Source organism: Musa acuminata, chromosome BXJ3-11 (assembly GCF_036884655.1).
Source record: "Musa acuminata AAA Group cultivar baxijiao chromosome BXJ3-11, Cavendish_Baxijiao_AAA, whole genome shotgun sequence".
In the NCBI taxonomy this organism is placed as follows: Eukaryota; Viridiplantae; Streptophyta; class Magnoliopsida; order Zingiberales; family Musaceae; genus Musa; species Musa acuminata.
This window is the reverse complement of record NC_088359.1, coordinates 28363993-28385571: the sequence shown is the minus strand read 5'-3', so window position 1 is coordinate 28385571 and position 21579 is coordinate 28363993. Positions and strand designations below refer to the sequence as shown.

At 34.8% G+C, this 21579-nt stretch overlaps 1 protein-coding gene across 2 annotated transcripts; it reads left to right on the top strand.

Moving 5' to 3' along the window:
* Positions 1 to 12934: 12934 nt before the first annotated feature.
* LOC103971766 (uncharacterized) lies at positions 12935 to 20444 on the top strand. Of its 2 annotated transcripts, none has more exons than XM_009385877.3 (7): positions 12935 to 13073; positions 15861 to 16047; positions 16795 to 16935; positions 18163 to 18271; positions 18407 to 18468; positions 19078 to 19181; positions 20003 to 20444. In XM_009385877.3, the coding sequence occupies exons 2-7, from the start codon at positions 15955 to 15957 to the stop codon at positions 20103 to 20105; spliced, it is 612 nt and encodes a 203-aa protein (XP_009384152.1). In that variant the 5' UTR covers positions 12935 to 13073; positions 15861 to 15954; the 3' UTR covers positions 20106 to 20444. The 2 variants fall into 2 exon arrangements, with proteins under 2 accessions (XP_009384152.1, XP_065029424.1); XM_065173352.1 differs by lacking the exon at positions 20003 to 20444 and adding an exon at positions 19318 to 19437.
* Positions 20445 to 21579: the final 1135 nt, after the last annotated feature.

Genomic DNA, 21579 nt, shown 5'->3' with positions numbered 1-21579 from the left:
CTAATTGGGTAAGATATATTATAAATATAATTAAATTTTGATTATGGTTATCGATCAATAGAAATAATTTTTAATTATAGAAAGATTCATTAAGAGATGATTTTAATGGGATGGAGTCTCATAATTATATCCTAGACCCTTTGCTCTCGTCTACAAGAACTTCTACTGACTTAGTACGGATACATTACAAGATATTATTGACAAATTATAGATCTCTATCTCTCTTTAGTTGCATGAAATTATTAAGACATACATCTATTCTCAATCTCTACAATGTTACATTCTATATTATAAAAAAAAATAAACTATTATTTCAATAGTCATAATTTATAAAAAAAATTATTTTAAAATTTAAATTTTTATATTTATAATAATAAATATTTAGTTTTATCATAAAAAGATCATATCTTTTTTGTAGGATTACAAATGATGAAAAAGTCTTTTCCATCGAGGTGACTTACTATAAAATAGTAGATTACTCTAAAAATAAATATAAGATATAAACACATTAATTACCACGTGTTAGTAGAAACTTTCAAAAAATCATAAAAATAATTTTAATATTTATGAAATATATATAAATTTTAATAATTTAATAAAAATAATAACATATCAAATAATTATGAAACTCGTATATCAAAAAAATAATAATATTTTTTACACACTAAAAAAAATAATGTATCACTCACTTATAATATATCTCAATCACTCACTAAACAAAATAATATATCATTCATTATATCCAGCCACTCATGCATCCATATATCCAAGAAGTAGTATGATAAAATATTATGAGGGATCATGCTTGATGTATGATCTACTAGACTACGTCTATTGGTGGCTCCGCATTATAATGAGCTTGTAGCTCTTTTCACATCTTATGCTACCAATAGTATATATATATATATATATATATATATATATATATATATATATATATATATATATATATATATATAATGTGGTAATAATCACATCAATATCATAAATTTAAAAAGTAAAAAATTAATAATTATTTTTAAATAATATCTTTAAATAAAATTTTTAAGTTCACCAAATCACAAAGATATAATGCATCAGTCTCTCAATAATCCTAAATCAATCAAAACCTTAGTTGGAATAGCCTAAGTGTTTAAACCAAACTTAATTCAATTATGATATAATGGAACTAACCTTGAATCCTTATAAAATCAATATGGAATCACCATAGACTGGTCTAATTTAGATTTGATTGATTTCAATTATGTCATATAGGTTTGAACTAGTTAAGTTGGTCTAGAACCACCCTAAATCGACCTAAGCCGATAAGTTTGGTTCAATCAATATATGAGTCCAAACCAATAAAAGAAAAAGAAATTGGACTATATCTGTTAATTCAAACGAACCGACCCACCTAAGTCTTGGATGGATCACATGCGTTGTACAAGTAGCAGGTTGGATTGAGGTATGAGGAGCAATATAGAGAGATGACAATATGTCTGATACCAGTCACATAACTGGACTAAGCCTTACCACTAAACTGGGTCACGCTTGGCTTATGGGTTATGTCATATATAGATATATAAGTTGGATTATACTTGACCACATGGATTGAGTTTTACTTGGCTACATGGTTGGACTATGTTTAGCCACATGAGTTGGGTCATACCTTGCCACATCAGTTGGCTCCTACTTAGCCATATGAGCTAGGTCATACCTAGTTACATGGGTTGAGTCATACATAGTCATATGGGCTATGCATGTTTGGCCACATGAGATGGGTTTACATTGTCATATGCGTTGGGTGGTACTTGGCCACATTGGCCAGGTCTTACATGGGCACATAGGCTAGGTCATACATTGTCACATGGGTTATGTCGTATATTGCTATATAGATTGGGTCATACCTTATCATAAGGGTTGGGTCACCCTGGTATGGCAAATCAATTTGACTCGGGTAAGACTCTAATTAGATTCTTCTTATTAAATTAGATTTTTAATATTTTAAATAATTAAAAAAATAACTTTAATATATGAATTAAATAATTTAAATTTATGGTCTTAAATTTAAAACTAATTAAATCATAAATATTTACACATAATTCTTGAAATATAGATATATCTAATTAAATAAATTAAAACTATTATATTAATCTAAAATTAAGAATTTTAATAATCAAATCAATCTTAAAATTTATTTAAGCTAAGTCAAATAATCATTCTAATATTACATACCAATTATCATTATTTATTAATCATAAAATTTTAAAATTAAAATATTATTATGCATCATAAAATTATAACAATGGTAATATCATAAATTTTAAATCATGAATCAAAACTAATTAAAAAAGAATAAAGGATCTTATCTCTCCTCAGAATTCCTCTTCTCAACCCTCCCACTATCAAGCTTGGTGAGGAACAAGGGAGGACAAGTCCCCTATATATAAGTGAAGATAAGATCTCCCCGAAAGACAAGTAATAATTTAATTTTATTTTCATACATAAAGATAAAAATATAATATTTATTTCTTATGATTCATACATAAAAATAAAATTTTAACTATTTACTTTCTAAATATCACATTACTCAATAGGAAATAAATCAATTAATAATTTAATTAATTAGTAAATTTCTTAACTTGTTCACATGATTAAAAAAAATCAATTTTAATCATTTCCTTAACCATACTATACAAACAAGGAAGTTAATAATTTAAATAAAACAATATATTATTTATAATAATTAATTTATGTTAAGGAAGAAAATTATCGGTGATTACACTTAGTCTCTAGTCTATCACTCATAGCATTCCTATGAAAGATAGAAAGAGTGAAAAATACAAGTCTATTTCTCCTTATCGTTTGATATCACTATAGCCTTTGGATCCAACGACGGTGCACTTGAGTATCATCGAAAGGTATGTATCATATATTTGATCTATTATTATTTGATTTTTATTTTTAACATTAAATTTTTTGTATAACAACATAATTATAGTTTTATACTTATAATTGATTTCGGAGTCATATTTTTAAATCAAATACCCTAGATCTATTTATCAATATAATTCACTTACGAAAATATATTATTTAGTTTTGACTTACGTTGCTTGAACGATATGTTTGTCGTTCTACTTTTATATCTAGTCTGCCATGTCATCTGCTTGTGAGCAATATAATCGATGGATCACTATTGATAGCTTATTGTCGGTAATAGCATTACTGAGGGCGATGACCTCTGATGGTCGTCAATCCAATCGTGGGAAATGGCTACGTACATAGCGAAAGTAGCATGGAGTGTAGTCAATCCAATCATCACAAAGCGACTACAGCCACCTATGGTCGTCAATCCAATCGTGGGCAATGGCTACGTACGTAGCGAAAACAGCATGGAGTGTAGTCGCTTTGTGATGATTGGCCTACTTTAGCCATAGGTGGCTGTAGTAGTGTCGTTGCCTGCGATAGTTATGGTAACTACAATAGAGTCATCGCATGTAGCCATTGCAGCAATATCGTTGCGATGACATTTGTTGGTTGTAATTGACATCTATTGGATATTGAAGGTCAATGGCTGTGTAGGCAGAAGCATGGGCATAGCCACATGCCACGATGACCATAGGGGTCACCAGGCAGTGCGTGTGCATAGTCTCGCATGGGCACAATGTCATAGCACGGTGATGGTGTGGTCATTAGTTGGTGCACAATTACGTATGGGCGCAACAGCATGATGCGATGATAATGTGGTCATCGATCAACCTCTTGAGAACAACCATGTCACCGTGAGCGGTGTGCAGGCTATGGACGACCGGAGCATCATTGATGAGACCCATGCGCATGGGTGTAGTCAGACTCAATTGTCAAATCGTTGAAAATGCTACGTTATATTATAGTTTTTTTTTTCTAACAATAATAAATATTCTAGTAATTCTATGCATTATGGTATAAAGCACTTGATGGTTGGATAAAATAGTTCAGAAACAATTAATGTTAATTAAGAACTTGAGAAATATGATATTGATTGTTGATCCATTTACTAAAATCTTATGACCTAAAGTGTTTGAAAAAATACGATTTTATGATTGGGTTTGCTCCCATAAAAGATATAATGATACATGTTTTAGTAGATATTATAATTAATATTTTTGTTTATATAATTAAAATTATTTGTTTCTACTATCCTATTCATATTTATACATATAATTCTATTTTAATATAAACTTTTATTTTATTTATTTTAAAATTATTTTTTTAACATCTTACTAATTAATGAGCAAAGTGAAAAAACGTTATATTATAAGGCTCAATCTAATTAGGTAAGATATATTATAGATCTGATTAAATTTAGATTATTATTATCGATCAATAAAAATAAAATCTGATTATAATATAAATTGTAATCGGATTTTCTAGTTACTTATCTTAGGCCCTTTACTCTTGATTATAAATAAATAGGATTTCCTATAGACTCAACACGGATATGTGACGTGATACTATTGAGATATTACATATTTTTTCTCATCTCTCCTTAGTCAAACTATTTATAACAGTCTTATAAAAGATAGAAAGAGAGGAGAAAGCGAGTCTAGATCTTCTTGCAAATCGATATCGTTGCAGCTTTCAAATCCGATGATAACACATGTACATATTAGATAAAATTTTTTAACTAGCATCGAAAATTATATATCGTATATTACTTTATGCATCGATCCATAAAAGAGAAAAGCTATTATTATGTCACGTTAAAGATATTTTAAATATTCTAAAAAAATTAGGTGCACCCCTCCGAAAATATGAAAAATGGTGCCTCATAGAAAACTCTAATAGAAGAGTTTTTCAATAAAAATTCAGCCTGAAAAAAAAAAGAACAATGTCTCATGGGAAAAAATAGATTTTGGAAAATTGTTAGAACTTGTAAATGAGGAGCTCTCAAACATTTGTTTTACTGCGTCGCACCAACATAGAATCTTGATGTGAAGGAAGTGGCGTTACCAAATTGCCAAAGAACCACTGCCTGTCACTCTGTGCCTGTACGCAACATCGTGTGTGTCAGAGGCGAGAAAGATGTGGTCACAAACCGTCGAACAGGTGGTGGGGTATGCAACTGATGTGAGATTTCTTGTTCTGATGCAGATTGGTTTTGGAAGCACTTTCACGGAGTACTCCTCTCATGAGAGAGAGATTCTTATCTACTTAGAGAGAGATGATATCAATTTTAATCATATTTTATTATCTATTTATTGGCTCAAACTATTAAATGTAATAGTTTTGGATCAGAATTTGATCTTAATTTATATTTTTTGACAAAAAAAAATGTCTAATTTAAACCGTGCATAAAATTTAGATCAATTATTACGTCATCAAGTTCGGTATGCAAACAACTTTCGCGGATCCACATCGCCGGCAATTGTAACTGACAACCTTCAACTTCCAGGAGAAGATCATCCGGTCCCGTGGGTCCCACTGCGATTGCTCCAGGGGTCCGATCACGAGTGGATCCGTACAATAACCGGAGAAAAGAATCCAAGATAACTCGACCCAACCTGACCCGTGCCATGTGGCAGATGGGTCCCGACACCTGAGTACCATCATGGGTGGGGTCGGTGTCGACTACGGTGGGGATCACCATTCACTTCTCATGTTCGTGTTCGATGACTGAAACGTCTGTGATGTTCCCGCTCGATGCGATGTGCATTGATTGATGAGTAAGAGGGTGTCCCTTTCGATCGTAGGGACATCGACATATAGGACTTCATCATATATGGACATGTCAAGATTGTCACATAGCTTGGTAGAATTAGACAAAGCAACGATGAGAATACTTGAGATGCCATAATTTAATATTCTCATCCCCAACCATATAATTTAATGATTCTAATCCCTAAAAGAATTTTTGTGGATCGTTTGATCGTGCTAGTCGTGCTAATTAACATTTCTCATACGGACAATTTAGGATTATATTTCTTTAAACGTATAGAAATGAAGGCTAATTATTTGACCAAGTCAACTATGCTAATTAGCATAATTTGGTCTATAAGTGATGTCATATAGAATGCACATTTGTGAAATATTACAGAAAAAAATAAGTATACTAGTTATTTTTATCCATTCCTTATGAAATGATATCATTGTATTATCTAAGAATACGAGAGATTTAATGGGTAAGATACGCCCCATAAGTTATATATAAAGTAAAAAAAATAATGTTGTTAATCTTCTCCCATTTTATATTATTATTTTTATCTAATTTTTTTATTATAGATCATGAAAGAATATTTGTGATTAGGGATTTTTCCTCTTGAGAATTTCACCTTCGTTTTGTTGGCTAACTTATTTTTAAAAATATATATAAAGAACTTATTGATCATCTCCTCTTGAGATTCATTTCATGTTAATGATGTTTCTTATTATATGTAAAGATTTGAAATTGGAATTAAGATTATTTTGTAGTTCGGATTGATGATTATTCTCGAGCTAACATTCAGCGTACATTCTTCTCTTTCATTTACAATTGCATTTGCAACTAAAACTAATGACTTCAGATTATCTATTAGATTATATGACTCTATTTAATTAGGTAAGATATATTATAGATATGATTGAATTCCGATTATAGTTATTATTAATAGAAAAGACGTTCATATTATAATAGAATTCCTTAGATGATGCTCTTGATAGGAGGAACTCTCCTAATAACTTGTTATATATCATTTGCTCTCGCTTATAAATAGACAAGACCACTAAGGTCTAAATAGATGCATCTCATAAAGGATTCAGTTGAGAGATTATAATTTCTCTCTTAACTCTTCTCTATAACTATCAATCTAAGTGATCTTGTGAAAGGATAGAAAGAAAGGAAATGGATCTAGTTCTCTTTACAGATTCGTAACGATCTTGGATCTAAAGATGGTACCGTTGCATATCACACAAATATCTTCTTTTCATATAGCATCAAAATGTACACATCGTAATATTATTTAGATACATTATTATTTAATTTTAGTATAATTATAAATTTTATGCTAATAATTTCATGTTGTGTTTAGCTAACACTAGTCCTGTTTTCTTGCACAACTTGGCTTTTGCTGACCATGTACAGCATGAACTGATGGAACTTGCACGCCACTTTGCATAAGAGATGAGATGTACTTTTTCTTGGGATCACATCATGACCATCTCTTACTCCTTTTCGCATCCACATTGTGGAAGATAGATAGATCAGAATTAAAGCTGCTTTGCCTCAGACCTCATTGGTGTTCAGTGCTTCTCCATCTTTCAAATTATCGTGCAACTTTCAAGGCTCAACAGTGCCTCATGCCTCAGGTCAAACAAGATTTTATCATGTGGAGAAATGAGTAGTAAAGAAGTCCCATGTCGATTGCAATAAAATTAACATGTTTTTGTTGACTATTTTATACATTATTAAGTATGAGACGTAATATGTTTTGTATCTCAAGTCAAATCAAAATTGGCTTCTGTTTTACGTACGAACAGACGGATGGAAGGAGATCTGAGATCTGAGTGTTTTTTTTCTCATACCAAGAATTTTTATACTATAATTACGTATCGAATGATGATTAACTGATAATATATTTTTTATTATTATTATTTATTATAGATAAAGACAATCAATTATAGAGACAAGAGTCTATCACATCTCATTACATCATCATGGTCTCAAAATAATCAACACCTCTCCTCTCCTCTCCTCTCCGGAATTGTCGAGAACCTTGGAGTTGATGATAGATAGTTCTAAATGGACGAGTACATCTCCGATCACAAAACCTTTTTGTGAATGAGGAGGAAAACATGTAAACCATGCATTCTAACCAAGCAGCTCATGGGAGACATGTGGTTAAAAGGCTAGGTCGATTGTGAAGTGGATATATACATCATTGCATGTCAATTTATGTGACAGTGAAGAGTTTGGCAGGAAGCATACGAGTGAAATGCACTTACACTTATCATTCACCAAACACATCTCAGTCTCATATGGCTCCACAAAAGAAAATGGTGAGTTGGATGACTAGTGTTCATGACAATTGAGCAAGAAACTTTACTTGGGGCACTACCCCTTGTCACTTTTGCCATCATATGATAGCGCAAAAGCATCTCCTCTTTATTTCTACCAATACTGAGATAGGGATGTGCAACCATTTTTTGTTTTTTTCTTCCTTTTTGCCAGCAAATATCTCTATAACTCTTCCATGATTGCTCAATTGATAGGTGTCAGTCGGAGTCAATGTAAGAGCCAATTGTATGCAATTTAATATTTGTTTATCTTAAAACATCCAATTAGAAAAATACATAGTAATGTACCTAATCATCTTGCAAACATACTGTTGAGACAGATTAGTAGTCTTCTTTGCTCTCTCTCCTTTTTGATGCTCTTAGTGAGTGAACTCATACAAGGTTCAAAATTATTTCCCTCAAGACAGATTAAAAGTGAAAGTTTTGAGGTTTACATGCACACAATGAACAAAGTCTAGAATTTCATGTGCTGATGATACTTTCAACTTGTTTACCACTGGAAAATTTTAGATTATGAGAAGGCATCATGCCATAACAAAAAGATTTGTAAGTTAACATAAACTAGTGTTTGACCATCACTAAGAAAATAGATAGAGAAGATTATTCCAAGGGGTACATATGAACAATGATAATATCATGTAGGGTCATTTATACTTTTTCTAAGTTAATGCTGAAAGGCAAGGACCCACTGAACCAACCTAGAATCGACTGGTGCATTCAGCACCAGTGGGAGTTTGGATAAGCATGTTGTTCTATTACAATGATGGAACACCAAAAAGGATTCTTTGGGCAGAATCATGTTGTTGTGTCAACTTATCTTTCAGCTTTTAGGTAGGTAGGGCATTCTGGTTCCACTTGCACCTCTGGAAGGACCATTACATGGTTCATCAAGTCATGCAATCGAATCATCATCTACAAGAGACTTTCTGATTTTTCAGAGCTTTAGAATAATTTTTACTTGGCATAATCTTCATTTTCAAACAAAGGAGAGAGAAAAAGATTGGCACATTTTGGCCTCAGACTCAAAAGACTAACATTTGTAGTATTAGATTGCATCAAGAGTTGTCCAAATCACATATTCAGTGAATATTTTGGATTAACTCAGATGTTATGATATTGGTAAAAATATTTAAGATCTATTATTCAGATATCTCAGATGATATCTTAAAAATATAAACTAGAATATGTCTCATTTAAAATTTTAGCTTTTACTAATTTATCACCCATATGTCAATAAGAGTTTTAAGAATATAAATTAGATCAGCCACACACACACACACAGAGAAGCATCATTGGGATATACCACAAGCATATGCTCCTACCTAAATTTCTACTATGTTGTTCTTGTGGCGGCCACTAGAATGAGTTGATGGTGGAGGAAGAAAATGGAGAGGTGTGGGTCTGCTAAACCACAAATGGACACACCTCAAAATTCTTCAGCTGACCTGTCTTTTGGTCCCCAACCCACCCCATGGATTTGATTTGATTGATGCTGAAGGTCTACTTTGTCACTGTAGCAGTGCTTGTTGGACCTGATCAAAGGTTTATTATTTTAATCCAAATGCATCCTTCATTCCTTGTATTAGGACTTGGATTAGTGAGATCTCATGGAAAACATGGTTAATGGTAATGAATATTTTAAGCCTCAGGTGTTGATATATGTATATATATTCATTGACCTGGCCTTAGGAATGATGAGGAAGATGATGGCCACATGAAAGAAGAGAATCCCAAATGCTTGGGAATCCACTGGTGGAAGCAATTCATCAACTTGTACTCGTATTCTTCTGACCTGTGTCATCCACTAGATTGGGAGGGGGTCATTTTCATCCATGAACAAATGATGCCAAGCTAGGAATATGGGGTGTGGGGTGACTCTGTTATCATGACAATTCCATTGTGTGTTTGGTCCAACGAGCAAGTGATCTTTGGTTCTTGTTGATACTGATAATAAATAGTATTTTATTTGAACTTATGTTAACTATTTGTCTATTTATTTGTTTTTTTTTTTGTATTCAGCATATTATTATCGTTTGATAATAGATTCAAACCGAAGTGAAAGATTTTAATTTTTTTTAAAGGAAAAAATATTAACCACTTAATCGAGTCCAAAGGACACACATTTGAAATTATTCATTTATATCAAGTTTAGTTTTGGTGAGAGAGCAATTGTGATATAAATAGGATATAAAACACTTATCGATTCATGTCTTAAATGGGCTGAGACTGGCCCAATTCAAATCATTGAGCTTGATTGGTCCAGAGCCTGGGACAAGCCCGATCGACGATTGCGATGACGACTATGCATGCACCCAAATCTATCAATACTATGTTGTGAAACTGATTAGCCATCTTGATATCATCTTGGCTTACGGACATACCATAGTGCATTTGATAATAATACTATTACCATTATTATTATTATTCTTATTCAATAGTGACATGTAAAATTATATATATTGTCAATCAATCGTTATTCGATACGTCTAGGGTGGAAGAATAAGACAGAGGTCATCCTTCACTCGTCTACCCATGTGATCCAAGACAAGGCAAGTAGTTATGAGTTATTCCCTCCTTATCGCCCGTGTGATAAGAGACCAAGAGGGGATTGTTGGAGACGGTTAAAGGCTACATCCTTTACAACCACGTATAAAAGTTCATATTCACCATAACGAAAAGGGGATTACCTTTTTGACTACTTGTGTTCACACTTATATACCTTAGGTTACTAACTCGGGCATTGGAGGGATTGGATTGGGAAACCTTTTTCGACCTAGATCTTCATGCAGGTGGTACATTAGGAGTTCAATGTTTTCACCTTAGAGGTACCTCAAACAACCATATGTATATGAGTCCATATCACATCGGACTAACCAAAACATCAACAACTTGTTCCTGTAATATTTTAGCACTAGAATGATGGCATGATATTATAAGAATGCTTACTTGTCGACCCTTTCAACGAATGCTCGATCAAGGAGGCTTTGCTACCAACCTATAGTACTTTCACATAAAAGAGGTATCGGCCACCCTTTCTACACATGGCTACATCTACTTGGATGCAAATGTTAATACGATACTAACATCTATTTAACAACCAGGATCTCTCACCTCTAGGGATGACCTCGAGCCTGTTGCTTATCCTTGTTAAGGTAGTTTTGAATCTCACTCAACAAGTGCTAGCTATAGAAGGTGGTTAACATCCACCATCTTTGCTTTTGCCTTTGTTAGCCAAAGGGTGATACCACTAGCTAAACTGTGGTCATTGGCTTGACCGCCACTAGCACTCATCGAGGTTCCCTCACCCAACATGGTGCTGGCATCCTATGATTGCTTAAGACTCACTGAACTATTGACTGAGGGGCAACTTTAGTCCCTAACTATGGAATTCAACAGACCACACCACCACTCTGCCCTTCATGAATCTAAGACCCAATTGACAAAGTTGATGGAGGATTCCTTATGGATCTAATTGCAACATATGGACCAACATTTAGAAGAGCTCTGACAAGAGTTCTAGCAATCAAAAGGGAAAGCATTGATCGACCACACCTTGTGTCAATCGCCATTCATCCAAAAAATATAAAAGGAATCAATTCCAATAAACTTCTATCTCTGGTCGTTAAAGGCATTTGATGGCAGTGCCGACATGACATAGCACATTACAACTTTCCATGCTCAAATGACATTGCATGATACTTTGGATACCCTGATGTGTCGAATCTTCCTGACCAAGTTAAGAGGTCTAACATGAGAATGATACACTCGCCTAAAACTGCTTTCTATCAGTTCATTTGCTTAGCTTGCGAGGGAGTTTGAACTTAACTTCCTCGAGAATATGTGCCTAAGACCATCAATAGCAATGCTTCTCAAACTCAAGTAAGGAGAGGAGAAAACGCTTGCAAATTTTGTCACTCAATTCATGAATGAAATTTGAGGCATAATAGATGCTTATCCATCGCTCATAATACAATTCTTACAGTGAGGCTCAAGCCCTCTTACCTCTTCTAGTTGTTGATAAAAAGATCATTGATGACTTATATTAGAGGCAGAGGCATTTTAGAGGATCAGTCAATACATTATCGTCAATACAATGGTCTTAAGTAAGTGTGAGGAGTTACGTAAGAGGCCGAAGTAGAAGCAACCATAATCCACCTTGACCCCGAGGTCACCACGGTGAAGGAGAAATGAAAGACTCGAGTTATCTCACTCAAGGTCCGACTCGAGTTACATCATAGCGAAGGAGAATATATAGGCCACCATCCACTCGTCTACCCACGTAGACAAATGTCCAAGACAAGTGATTATGGGTTGCTCCCCTCTTATCACTCGTATCAATAAGAGGCAAAGGGGAGGTTGTTAGAGGTAGTTAGAAGTTGCATCCTCATAAAATATTTTATGAAATAGTTTATTATTTTATGACTAAATATAAAAGCTCATCTTCAACACAATGAAAAAAGGGATTATCTTTTTCACCACTTGTATCTATGTTAATATATCTCATGTTACTAACTTGAGTGTTATAGAATCGAGCCAAGAAACCTCTCTTGACGTCGATCTTCGTGCAGGTACTACCTTAGAAGCTCGACGTTTCTATCTCGAGAGCACATCGGACAACCCTAAGCATATGGGGTTCGGACTATGTCGTAGTAATCAAGACATCAACAAATCATTCTCGTTGGCGGGGAATCAAGACATCAACAAAGCATATATATATATATATATATATATATATAAAGAATTTGATGGACTTAAGTCGTCTATCTGATGCGCTCCTTAGATGGCGGGGAATCTAGACGATTGGACGGATCCATGGGGCCCAATTGTAGCCTCGACCATTCCTTGTTTCTCTCTTGGGCCGCTAAATCAGGTCTTCCAAGAGGCCTTGTTTAAAGGTCTGTGTATGTCTCGAGTGTCTTTCCTCTACCCTTCCTCCACCTCTTCTCTCTCTCTCTCTCTCTCCCCTCAGGCTTCACCTCCCGCGACAACGAGGCGGACGACCACCGTCGGCTGAGAAGGAAGCGAGCTAGCGGTCGAAGACTTTGGCGGCGGCTTTCCTTCGGGTTGGTTTTATTTTTCTTTCACTGTTGTTCGCATTCGACGGCCGGATCGTGCTGGATCCAGCGACCGGATCGGCCGATTCCTATCGATTTTTCCTTCAAGCCAGCTTAAAGCCCTGCCCTAGGTCGAGAATCGGATTCTATGACAGGCTTATGTTGAGATTATTCATACTTTTATTCTTAACCTGTGCTAGGTGATGCAAAATCGGATATGTGCGATCCGGTCCCTTTCTTGATTCATTCGTTTAGAATTAATGAATGTCATTCAGTTAGGTATTTATGGGAAGCATTCTCAAGACTCATATGTAGTGATATGAGGTGATGCTAAGAATTGCATAGAAATCCATTTGTTTATCATGCATGTAAGTGTGAACTGCCTAAGACTTAAATTCCACTTGTATAAACAATTCTTGGGGAAGAAATAGGTATTTATGTCAACAATTCCATTATCAATCCATTATTATTAGCACGACCAAGTTCATGATGACAAGGAATGGGCAGCCTAGTGCAAGAAGTTCTTTGTCAATAGGGGATCTGGTGAGGGGTTAATGTACACAGTTTTCCCCTTGCAAGAAAAGAGGCTATCTTATGAATTGAATCCTTGACACCCAGGTTTTAAAGGAGCTATGTTACTCTGGTGCCAGATCTTGCCTCCTATGACAAGAAATGAACGAATTAATGAAAATTCTGCAATCCGATTAGAGAAAGAAGAATGAAAATAATCCAAGTAGTCAGTAAAATTGCATCAGAATGTCTTCTTTGTTGGAAAAGAAACAGCAATGATAAGAAACTATATGAGAGAGGAATTTAACTAATTCGATAAAGTAAATTTAATTAATTGCAGATCACTCAACTATAGAGTGATGAAGAGAATTTTGAAAGCCTCATTGAAGTCCTTATGCTGCCTCACTTGTGTGTTTAACAGGATGGTCAGTTCTCTAAATAAGCTTCAGCAACATATCCCTAGATTAGAAGAAATCATTTTCTTAATGGAGATCTCATGTCTTTAAATACGCCAGATTGACCTAGATCATTGCTAACATCACTCCCTACTAGATAATTCAGTACTTATTACAGTGGAACATTAGGTCCTTCAACAGATGAGGTTTCAGAAATTCCTATTTAATGAGACACACCATCCCCATAACAGAAAAGGAACATAAACTATAAAATAAAATCCTTAATTTGTTTTCTTCTCTGAAGAATCCAGGGATCATCCATCTGTGTTGCCTTCCATCATTCTTACCTCAGTACTAGCTCACTGTTGTCAAAGTAGGTTTCCCCTGTGTTTGGAGCCATTCATTTTTGTTCATTGATCTGTCTTGCCAGAGCTGCAAGATCTGTCAATTGATGGTTTTTCTTGTTGTCTCACACTTTTCTATTGTCTATTAATATCATTTTGGAATTTTGTTTGAATTTGACTTGGTTAGCGAATCACATTTTTAATGCATTAGCTGAGGATTCCATGAACTTGCTGTACTATAATAGGATGTTGGTCATCTGACTTATTCCTCTTGTGCTTTATGAATTGCCATATTTCAAGACATTCTTATGCAATATTGGATGGCTTTCATGTCTAATATGATACTATTGGATATAGTTCTTTGGTGACAGAGGGTAAATGATCGGTTGTTGAAGATTTAATCAACTTTTTTCGTTTTGTTGATTTAATGTCCTAGGTTGGTCATTTGATTGTTTATTTCCTGCTTTCTTTGGTAAGCATGAGTTAGTACCATTGTTATATGCTTAATATCAAGATTTGTTATAGCTTTAACACTTATGTTCCTTACTTATAAAGTGCACATATGGATTACCATATATTAATTAAAGCATGATGATTAAAGAGGCATTATTGGCATGTCTCTACTAATGATGTTGACATGAGCTATGATGTTCTGTCATGACAAGTTTGATCATGTTGATAGTAATGCGCTCCTACTTGATCTGTCAACCTTGACGTATAAAGAAACAAGTCTAGAGATACCAAATTTTATTGTGATTGTTTGTTTTATGTTAATCTTATATGGTTATTGATTATGAGCAACAAACAGTTAAATAGAAGCATAGCCATAGAAATATTTATTTACACATGGATATGATAGAATATGTTACTTGATTAATCTGCCAACTATGGATCTTGGAAGATGTTCTTGTAGATACCTATCACGACCAGGACCTAATGAGCTAACTAGTCTATCAACTTCGTTTGACTCAAATCACTGGTTAAAATGCTTCAGCTGAAGTTGATAGTAGTACACTCATCGGACCTTTATAAGTCAATCTTAGTCTTACCCACTTCCGATGTAGGACTAATTGGAGTGTTTTTCCCTACTCAAGGGCTTGACGTCCTCATTAAGGCCCAGCATAGCCTAGATCAAACCTTAGCATGGTGCATGTGAGCCGGAGCCTAATGGTGGCTTCACTCTATGTCGAGTCCTTTGATTTCATCCACGGGTAGCACTTTGACACTTTCCTACTTGAGCCCCCTTATCATGCCCAAATACTAGGTCGACTCTGATACCAAATGTTATGACTTAAGCCTAAGGGTCTAATGAGTGTATTACTATCAATTTTAGCTTAAACATTTTAGCCAGTGGTTTAGGCCAAACGAAGTTGATAAGCTAGTTAGCCCATTAAGCTCTGGTCGTGACAATACCTGCATCAATTACACACACCTATGTCATTATCTTTCTCTTCATTGTTAGAAAGATTCACTTTGGGAACCTAGATACAGTTACAATGCATAATTAGTACGAGATTCACAATCTTTATCACATGTGCTTTTTGCAGGATATTTACGAAATGTGGAGTATCTGCCTTCATTGATATGATCTCATTTGCTCCTGAAGACGGACTATAGCTGGTGGAAAGAAAATCAGTAGAAATGTTTTCATTATTCTATGGACTCTGGAAGTATATATTCAGCAAGACACAGTTCCATGTTCTTATTCTTGGAGTTGATAAGGCTGGAAAAACTGTAATTCTTCTTCTACTAACTTTAATATTTATGAGAATGACATCCATGATACTTCTTTGTAAAGATGTATACAAGTGATCTTCTAACTAATTTCCTTAGTACACTGTAGAAACTTGTGAACATGTTCATGTTAGAATATATATTTTTGAGTTTTGGTGCTTATACAAGGACAGATACTGCATCCATGTAGGACTATTAGATCATAAAATATGTCATCAATTAGGTGGTTTTTGTTGTTGCATTCCTTGATATGTCCATTTACCTCAACCTGCTCTATCTCGTCCCTAACTAAGATAAGTGAAAATAACGGTATATTATTTTTATATTGGAAATGCAAGTATATATATTCTTTCTATTCTCATAAATTGGTTATAAAGAAAAACCATGGTTCTTATCAGTTCTCAAAAATGGCTATATATTGGAAATTGACATATTTGTTACTTCTAATCGTTAGATACTTCTTGTTGCTTTCATTTGGGTTGGTTTTGTGGTTTCATAAACTGCAAGCATATCTGAGCAGGCTTTCATTTGGTTTTGTTTCATAAATTGCAAGCATGTAGGAGCGGGCTTAATGAAAAGGAACATAGTTCTTTCGACATTTTTTGCATTTTATACTTCTTGCGGACTATAAACTTCATTTCTGCATCAGCTGGCTGGATTCTTGTCCTCTGAGGCATTAAATAATTTGTTTTCTTAACATGCCTTCTACAGAATAGTATTCAGTTGACACTATGTTTCTAAATTCAGACTTTGCTGGAGAAGTTGAAGTCCTTATATTCAAATTTGGAAGGGCTCCCTCCTGATCGGATAGTTCCAACAGTTGGGCTTAATATTGGTCGAATTGAGGCTTCAAATGCAAAACTTGTTTTTTGGGACCTAGGAGGGCAGGTATGTTCTTTGCTTGCAAATCTTGTTATTATGGAATTTAACGGCAAGTTTCATGGCTTATTAATAAATTTGGAACTTATGTTGTTGGTGATATAGATTATATTTATTCTGGTTCGATGAGTAATTTGACTAGGGAAATGAATTATTTTTCCTAATTTAAGTATATTTGTAGCTGTAGCTCAATCACATATTTTAATAATATTTCTTGCACCTAGTAAGTTTTTTTGAACCCCATTTCTCTTTCATTCTGCATAATGGAAGTCAGCAATAGTTTTTTACTCCGGATATAGTTGACCCTAAGGACTCGACAAAATAGATTAATTTATTGTGTGATGAGTTCTGATTTTATCTGTTGCCTCCTGGTAAAGAATATATCTATCGTCTGAACTTGTGAGTATAAATCATCTTTCTAATGGTGTCACTGCTATTCTGTTATTAAGAGCATAAATTTTCATTGAATGTATAAATTGTGTAAAATTGATTATTAGCAAATTAGCATCAGGGTGATGCTGAAAAATTACTTTGTCTATTATTTTATTGCATGCTTGATAAGAAACATGCAATTAATTGTTAATATCCCTCAGTTTGCTAGAGGCCATTATACAGGATTCTTGACATTTTTAGGCCCGAAGTGAAGAGTCCCTTTTTATTTGTATTATTTAAGTGAGGAACCAAGGACATGTTTGAACAAATGATTCAGGTGAACTGCAAGGTAAATAATGACAGGGTCCGAAAGAGTAATAACTGGAGCGATGCCATCGAGGCAAGCTGGTTTATCAATTGGTATTAAATAAACATTCACTTTATAACTGGAGCAATGTCATTGAGGCAACCTGGTTTATCAATTGGTGATAAATAAACATTCACCTACTCTCGCGTCCCTAGAATTTTCATCTCCATTGACTTGTTAGCCCGAGTCACTGAATCAGCATTTTTTAAAACAATAGAATACCTCTCTTACCATTCCTGACATATTGGAGAAAATTCATAATCTTCTATATTCGGTATATTAACCTTGTGAGGATGTTAGTTTGCTGCTTTAGTTCATAAGGTACCAAAAGTTATCATGTGATGCTATTGGAAGCCTAAGTACAATTTTTTAGTTCTATCAACAGGCACACTTGAACAAGGTTCATAAAGTGAGGTTCTAGATTTTATATCTGAAAGTCAATTATCAGAAACTTTTGGGTCATCAAACTAAGATTAAGTATTTACTTATTCTGGCAGATTGGTCTACGCACGATATGGGAGAAATATTACGAGGAGGCACATGCTATAGTGTATGTTATTGATGCTGCTTGTCCATCATCATTTGAGGATTCTAAATCTGCATTAGGTAAATCCATGTCTGATGATATTTCATGTGGTAGATTTTTGTTCCTTTTTCCATCCATGAAAATTGGCTGTGACAAATTTTATAGACTGTGGTGATGTAACAATTTCTAACTAGAATCTTGAAATTGTGGAACAGAAAAAGTACTTAGACATGAGGATTTGCGAGGTGCACCACTTCTGATACTAGCAAACAAGCAGGTTACAAAAATTTAGATTTCAGTACCAATCTTGTGTTTCAATTTTGTTTTATATCCAAAGATATCTTTTGTAATTTGATTTCTTTGAGTTAGTACAGGTATGCTATTGAAAGTATTTATTTTTTTATTTTCAAACTGTTTGTATGTAGAAAATTTGGATTTTTGGTTCCTTTATTTTGCCTATATTTTTCCATTCAATAAACGGAAAGGTGTTATGTGGTTTTGGTATATGTTTAACTAAGAATCTAGTTTGACTAAATATGCGATTCTAGTTGAATAAGAAAATAGCAAATTTGAAGCAAGTTTAATAATAATATGCAACTATATTTTTTTTCTGTGGTACTGAATTTGATAAAACTGAGCCCAAATTTTATGAAAGGACAAGATCAAAACAACTAATCCTGTTTCAAAATTTTGTTCATGTTCCTTAAGGTTTTATTAGCTTCAATTTCTTTCTCAGCCTGCAGTGATATTTCTGGTTTAGTATATTAATTCACATATGGGGCTTTAGATTTTTTCCTATTGTGTGCCATGCAAATGATACTAATCTCCTGTAAGTCATCTTGTTACTTGATGCAAGTAGGATTTTGCTGACTGCTAATATAAACAGGATCATCCTGGAGCTGTTTCAGCAGAAGAACTTGCAAGATATTTGGATCTGAAAGAGTTAAACGAAAGGCTTTACATGTTTGAAGCTGTATCTGCATATAATGGGTTAGTATATTTTGCTTTGATCTTCTTATTTTCTTATGTAGCAAAAACATGGCTGCATGCAACCGGTATTATAACGTATTTTCTGTGGTGCTGTTTTGATCATTAAATATTTACCAATGTTTCAAATGATTACTAGGATGTCTCACTGAAGTGTTGGCCTGGCAGCATATTCAGATTGGATCACCAATAGGCGCGTAATACTAAACAAGCCAAATTTCACTTGAGAATAGTTTTGAGGATATAGTTTGGCTATGTGAATTTTGAACCATTGAGTTCAGTAGTTACCACTTGTCACAACATGAGTCCTCTTTGTTCTATCCCTCCCCTTTCTTCTTTCTTCTTGTTCCCTTCCACCTTCAATTATTCCTTATCCCTCTCCTTTCTTGTCTCTATGACCACTTCACCATCCTTTCCTTTCCCCAGGTTCCACTTCGTGCCACCAGTCCACCCACATCTGCAAACCTGCTTGTCCCTCTCCACCTTCCCCTCACCCTCCTAGACATCAACTTAGTCGCCTTCCTCTTCTTTGACCACTGTTCTCTCATCTATCTCATTTATCTGGTTGACTATAAATTTTGACCCAAATGCGAAGATGAACCTCTGTGCTGATGGGTTTTGGGCCATAAAGTTTTCGAAGGTGGATCTCATTGTATATCTACTTGGTTATATGCATAGTTGAAGTGGCAAAATGTGGGAAGTAGTACAGGGTTCTTGGGAAACCACAGGCTTTGACATCCTAGACTGTTTTGGGAATAAGAGTCAATTTGAGAGTGCCACTCATGTTTGATTTCAGTCTATTAACTTTGTTTTACATTCCGCAGAACAGGGATTAAATTTGCTATCAACTGGTTGGTCGATGTGATGGAAAGAAGTAAGCGCACGGAGATGCTCAGAGTTCGTGCAGGTGCATCCGGGCAGATTTAGCAACTTTATGGACCTTTGATATCAAAGTCTTTAGCAGTTGGCTGTATATGGATATTTTGGGAACTACATGTGATCTCGTGGCAAACTGTAGTTGAGCTCCCTGTCAATCTTATCATTCAGTATTTTACCTTTACACAGCCAGATGAACTGGTTGTGCAGGTGATCCTTTGGTTGTTCATCTGCGTAGCCTGGCCTGTGCAAATCTGTAAAGAGTGAGTCTTCTTATATCTGAGACACTATATTCAATTCAGCATCGCAAATATATTTGAAGTCAAAAACACTTAGGCATGTTGAAAATTTCAATTTAATAGCATTAGAAATGAATTTGTAATTTTCTCATGTAGATATGCATTTGATTGTACAATGAAATGGTCTGCTCATCCAAAGAATTGTTTGAACTATAGATGAACTCGAATCTTCAATCTTGTGTTGGACAATATTTTGTCGAGCAGGTGAACTGGATTATGCTAACAAGCTGGATCTCATCACCCAAGTCCCGGCGACATTGGAAGTTGTATTTTACCAGATGCACTGCAACATTGACTTGATCACCGGGAAGTCTGTGTTATGAAAACTACAAGAAAGTAAATATATATTGACACACACTTGTTTGAGCCCACTCAATGAAATGTGTGTATGAATAATTATTTGTGCGATCAAGATTTGTATGGATTGACTTTCTACTACGTGCATTTGAACAGGACCCAAACTCCGAGAGAAGACACAAGATTATGACTTGGTTTACACATTACTCGCCTCCTCTACGTGGCTTCACATGGCTGCTTGTTTTATACTCGATGCGTGTTGGAAAGGATGATGAATGGGTTTCGGTTTAGGTATGCTTGATGTTATGATGCTTCTACGTGGCCGTGTAGAATGTTGTGACATTTATTAGTTAGACATGTGGGAACTCCTTTATTTGCTGGCTACGGATAAATAATTGTGTGCTAATCCAACTAAGTTAATGTAATACCAGCTCAACTTGAGTACAGAGTGTGCATTAATTAGTCCTCAACTGCAGTTAATTTAATGCTCGGGGAACATGTGAGGAATGCAACCAAGTTTTGGTTGATTTGGAATTTCTTTCATGATGAGCAACAAGCATGGTGGTTAAAGATTTAACAGGAGACACAACACTTTTGATCTTGAGGTTGCAGAAGAGAAGAGTTGGGCAAGTGTTGGACTGTGATATATGATGGAGAGGGAAACAAACAATGACCAAAATAAGAAGCTTTGGGGGCATTCCATGGTGATGTTGTTGGGTTTCTTGGTGCTTCTTCTTCACCTTGAGGGAAGAACAAGTCAACATCCTACAACCCTAATGATATTGAAGGGAGAGAGGTTCCATGGGCAACTTGAGCCACCATTAATATATAGGATTGCAGGAGATGATCACCCACTGCCACTGCAACCGAGGAGGTACTGCTAATGATTCTTTAGCACTCAACCTCATCGAGAGAGAGAGGCCAACTTC

Excerpts from the sequence above, each read along its gene's own strand:
- LOC103971766 (XM_009385877.3), top strand. The coding sequence starts at position 15,955 with ATGTTTTCATTATTCTATGGACTCTGGAAGTATATATTCAGCAAGACA. Across the intron at positions 16,048-16,794 it reads TTGATAAGGCTGGAAAAACT|ACTTTGCTGGAGAAGTTGAA; the intron begins GTAATTCTTCTT and ends TTCTAAATTCAG. Across the intron at positions 18,469-19,077 it reads TGATACTAGCAAACAAGCAG|GATCATCCTGGAGCTGTTTC; the intron begins GTTACAAAAATT and ends TAATATAAACAG.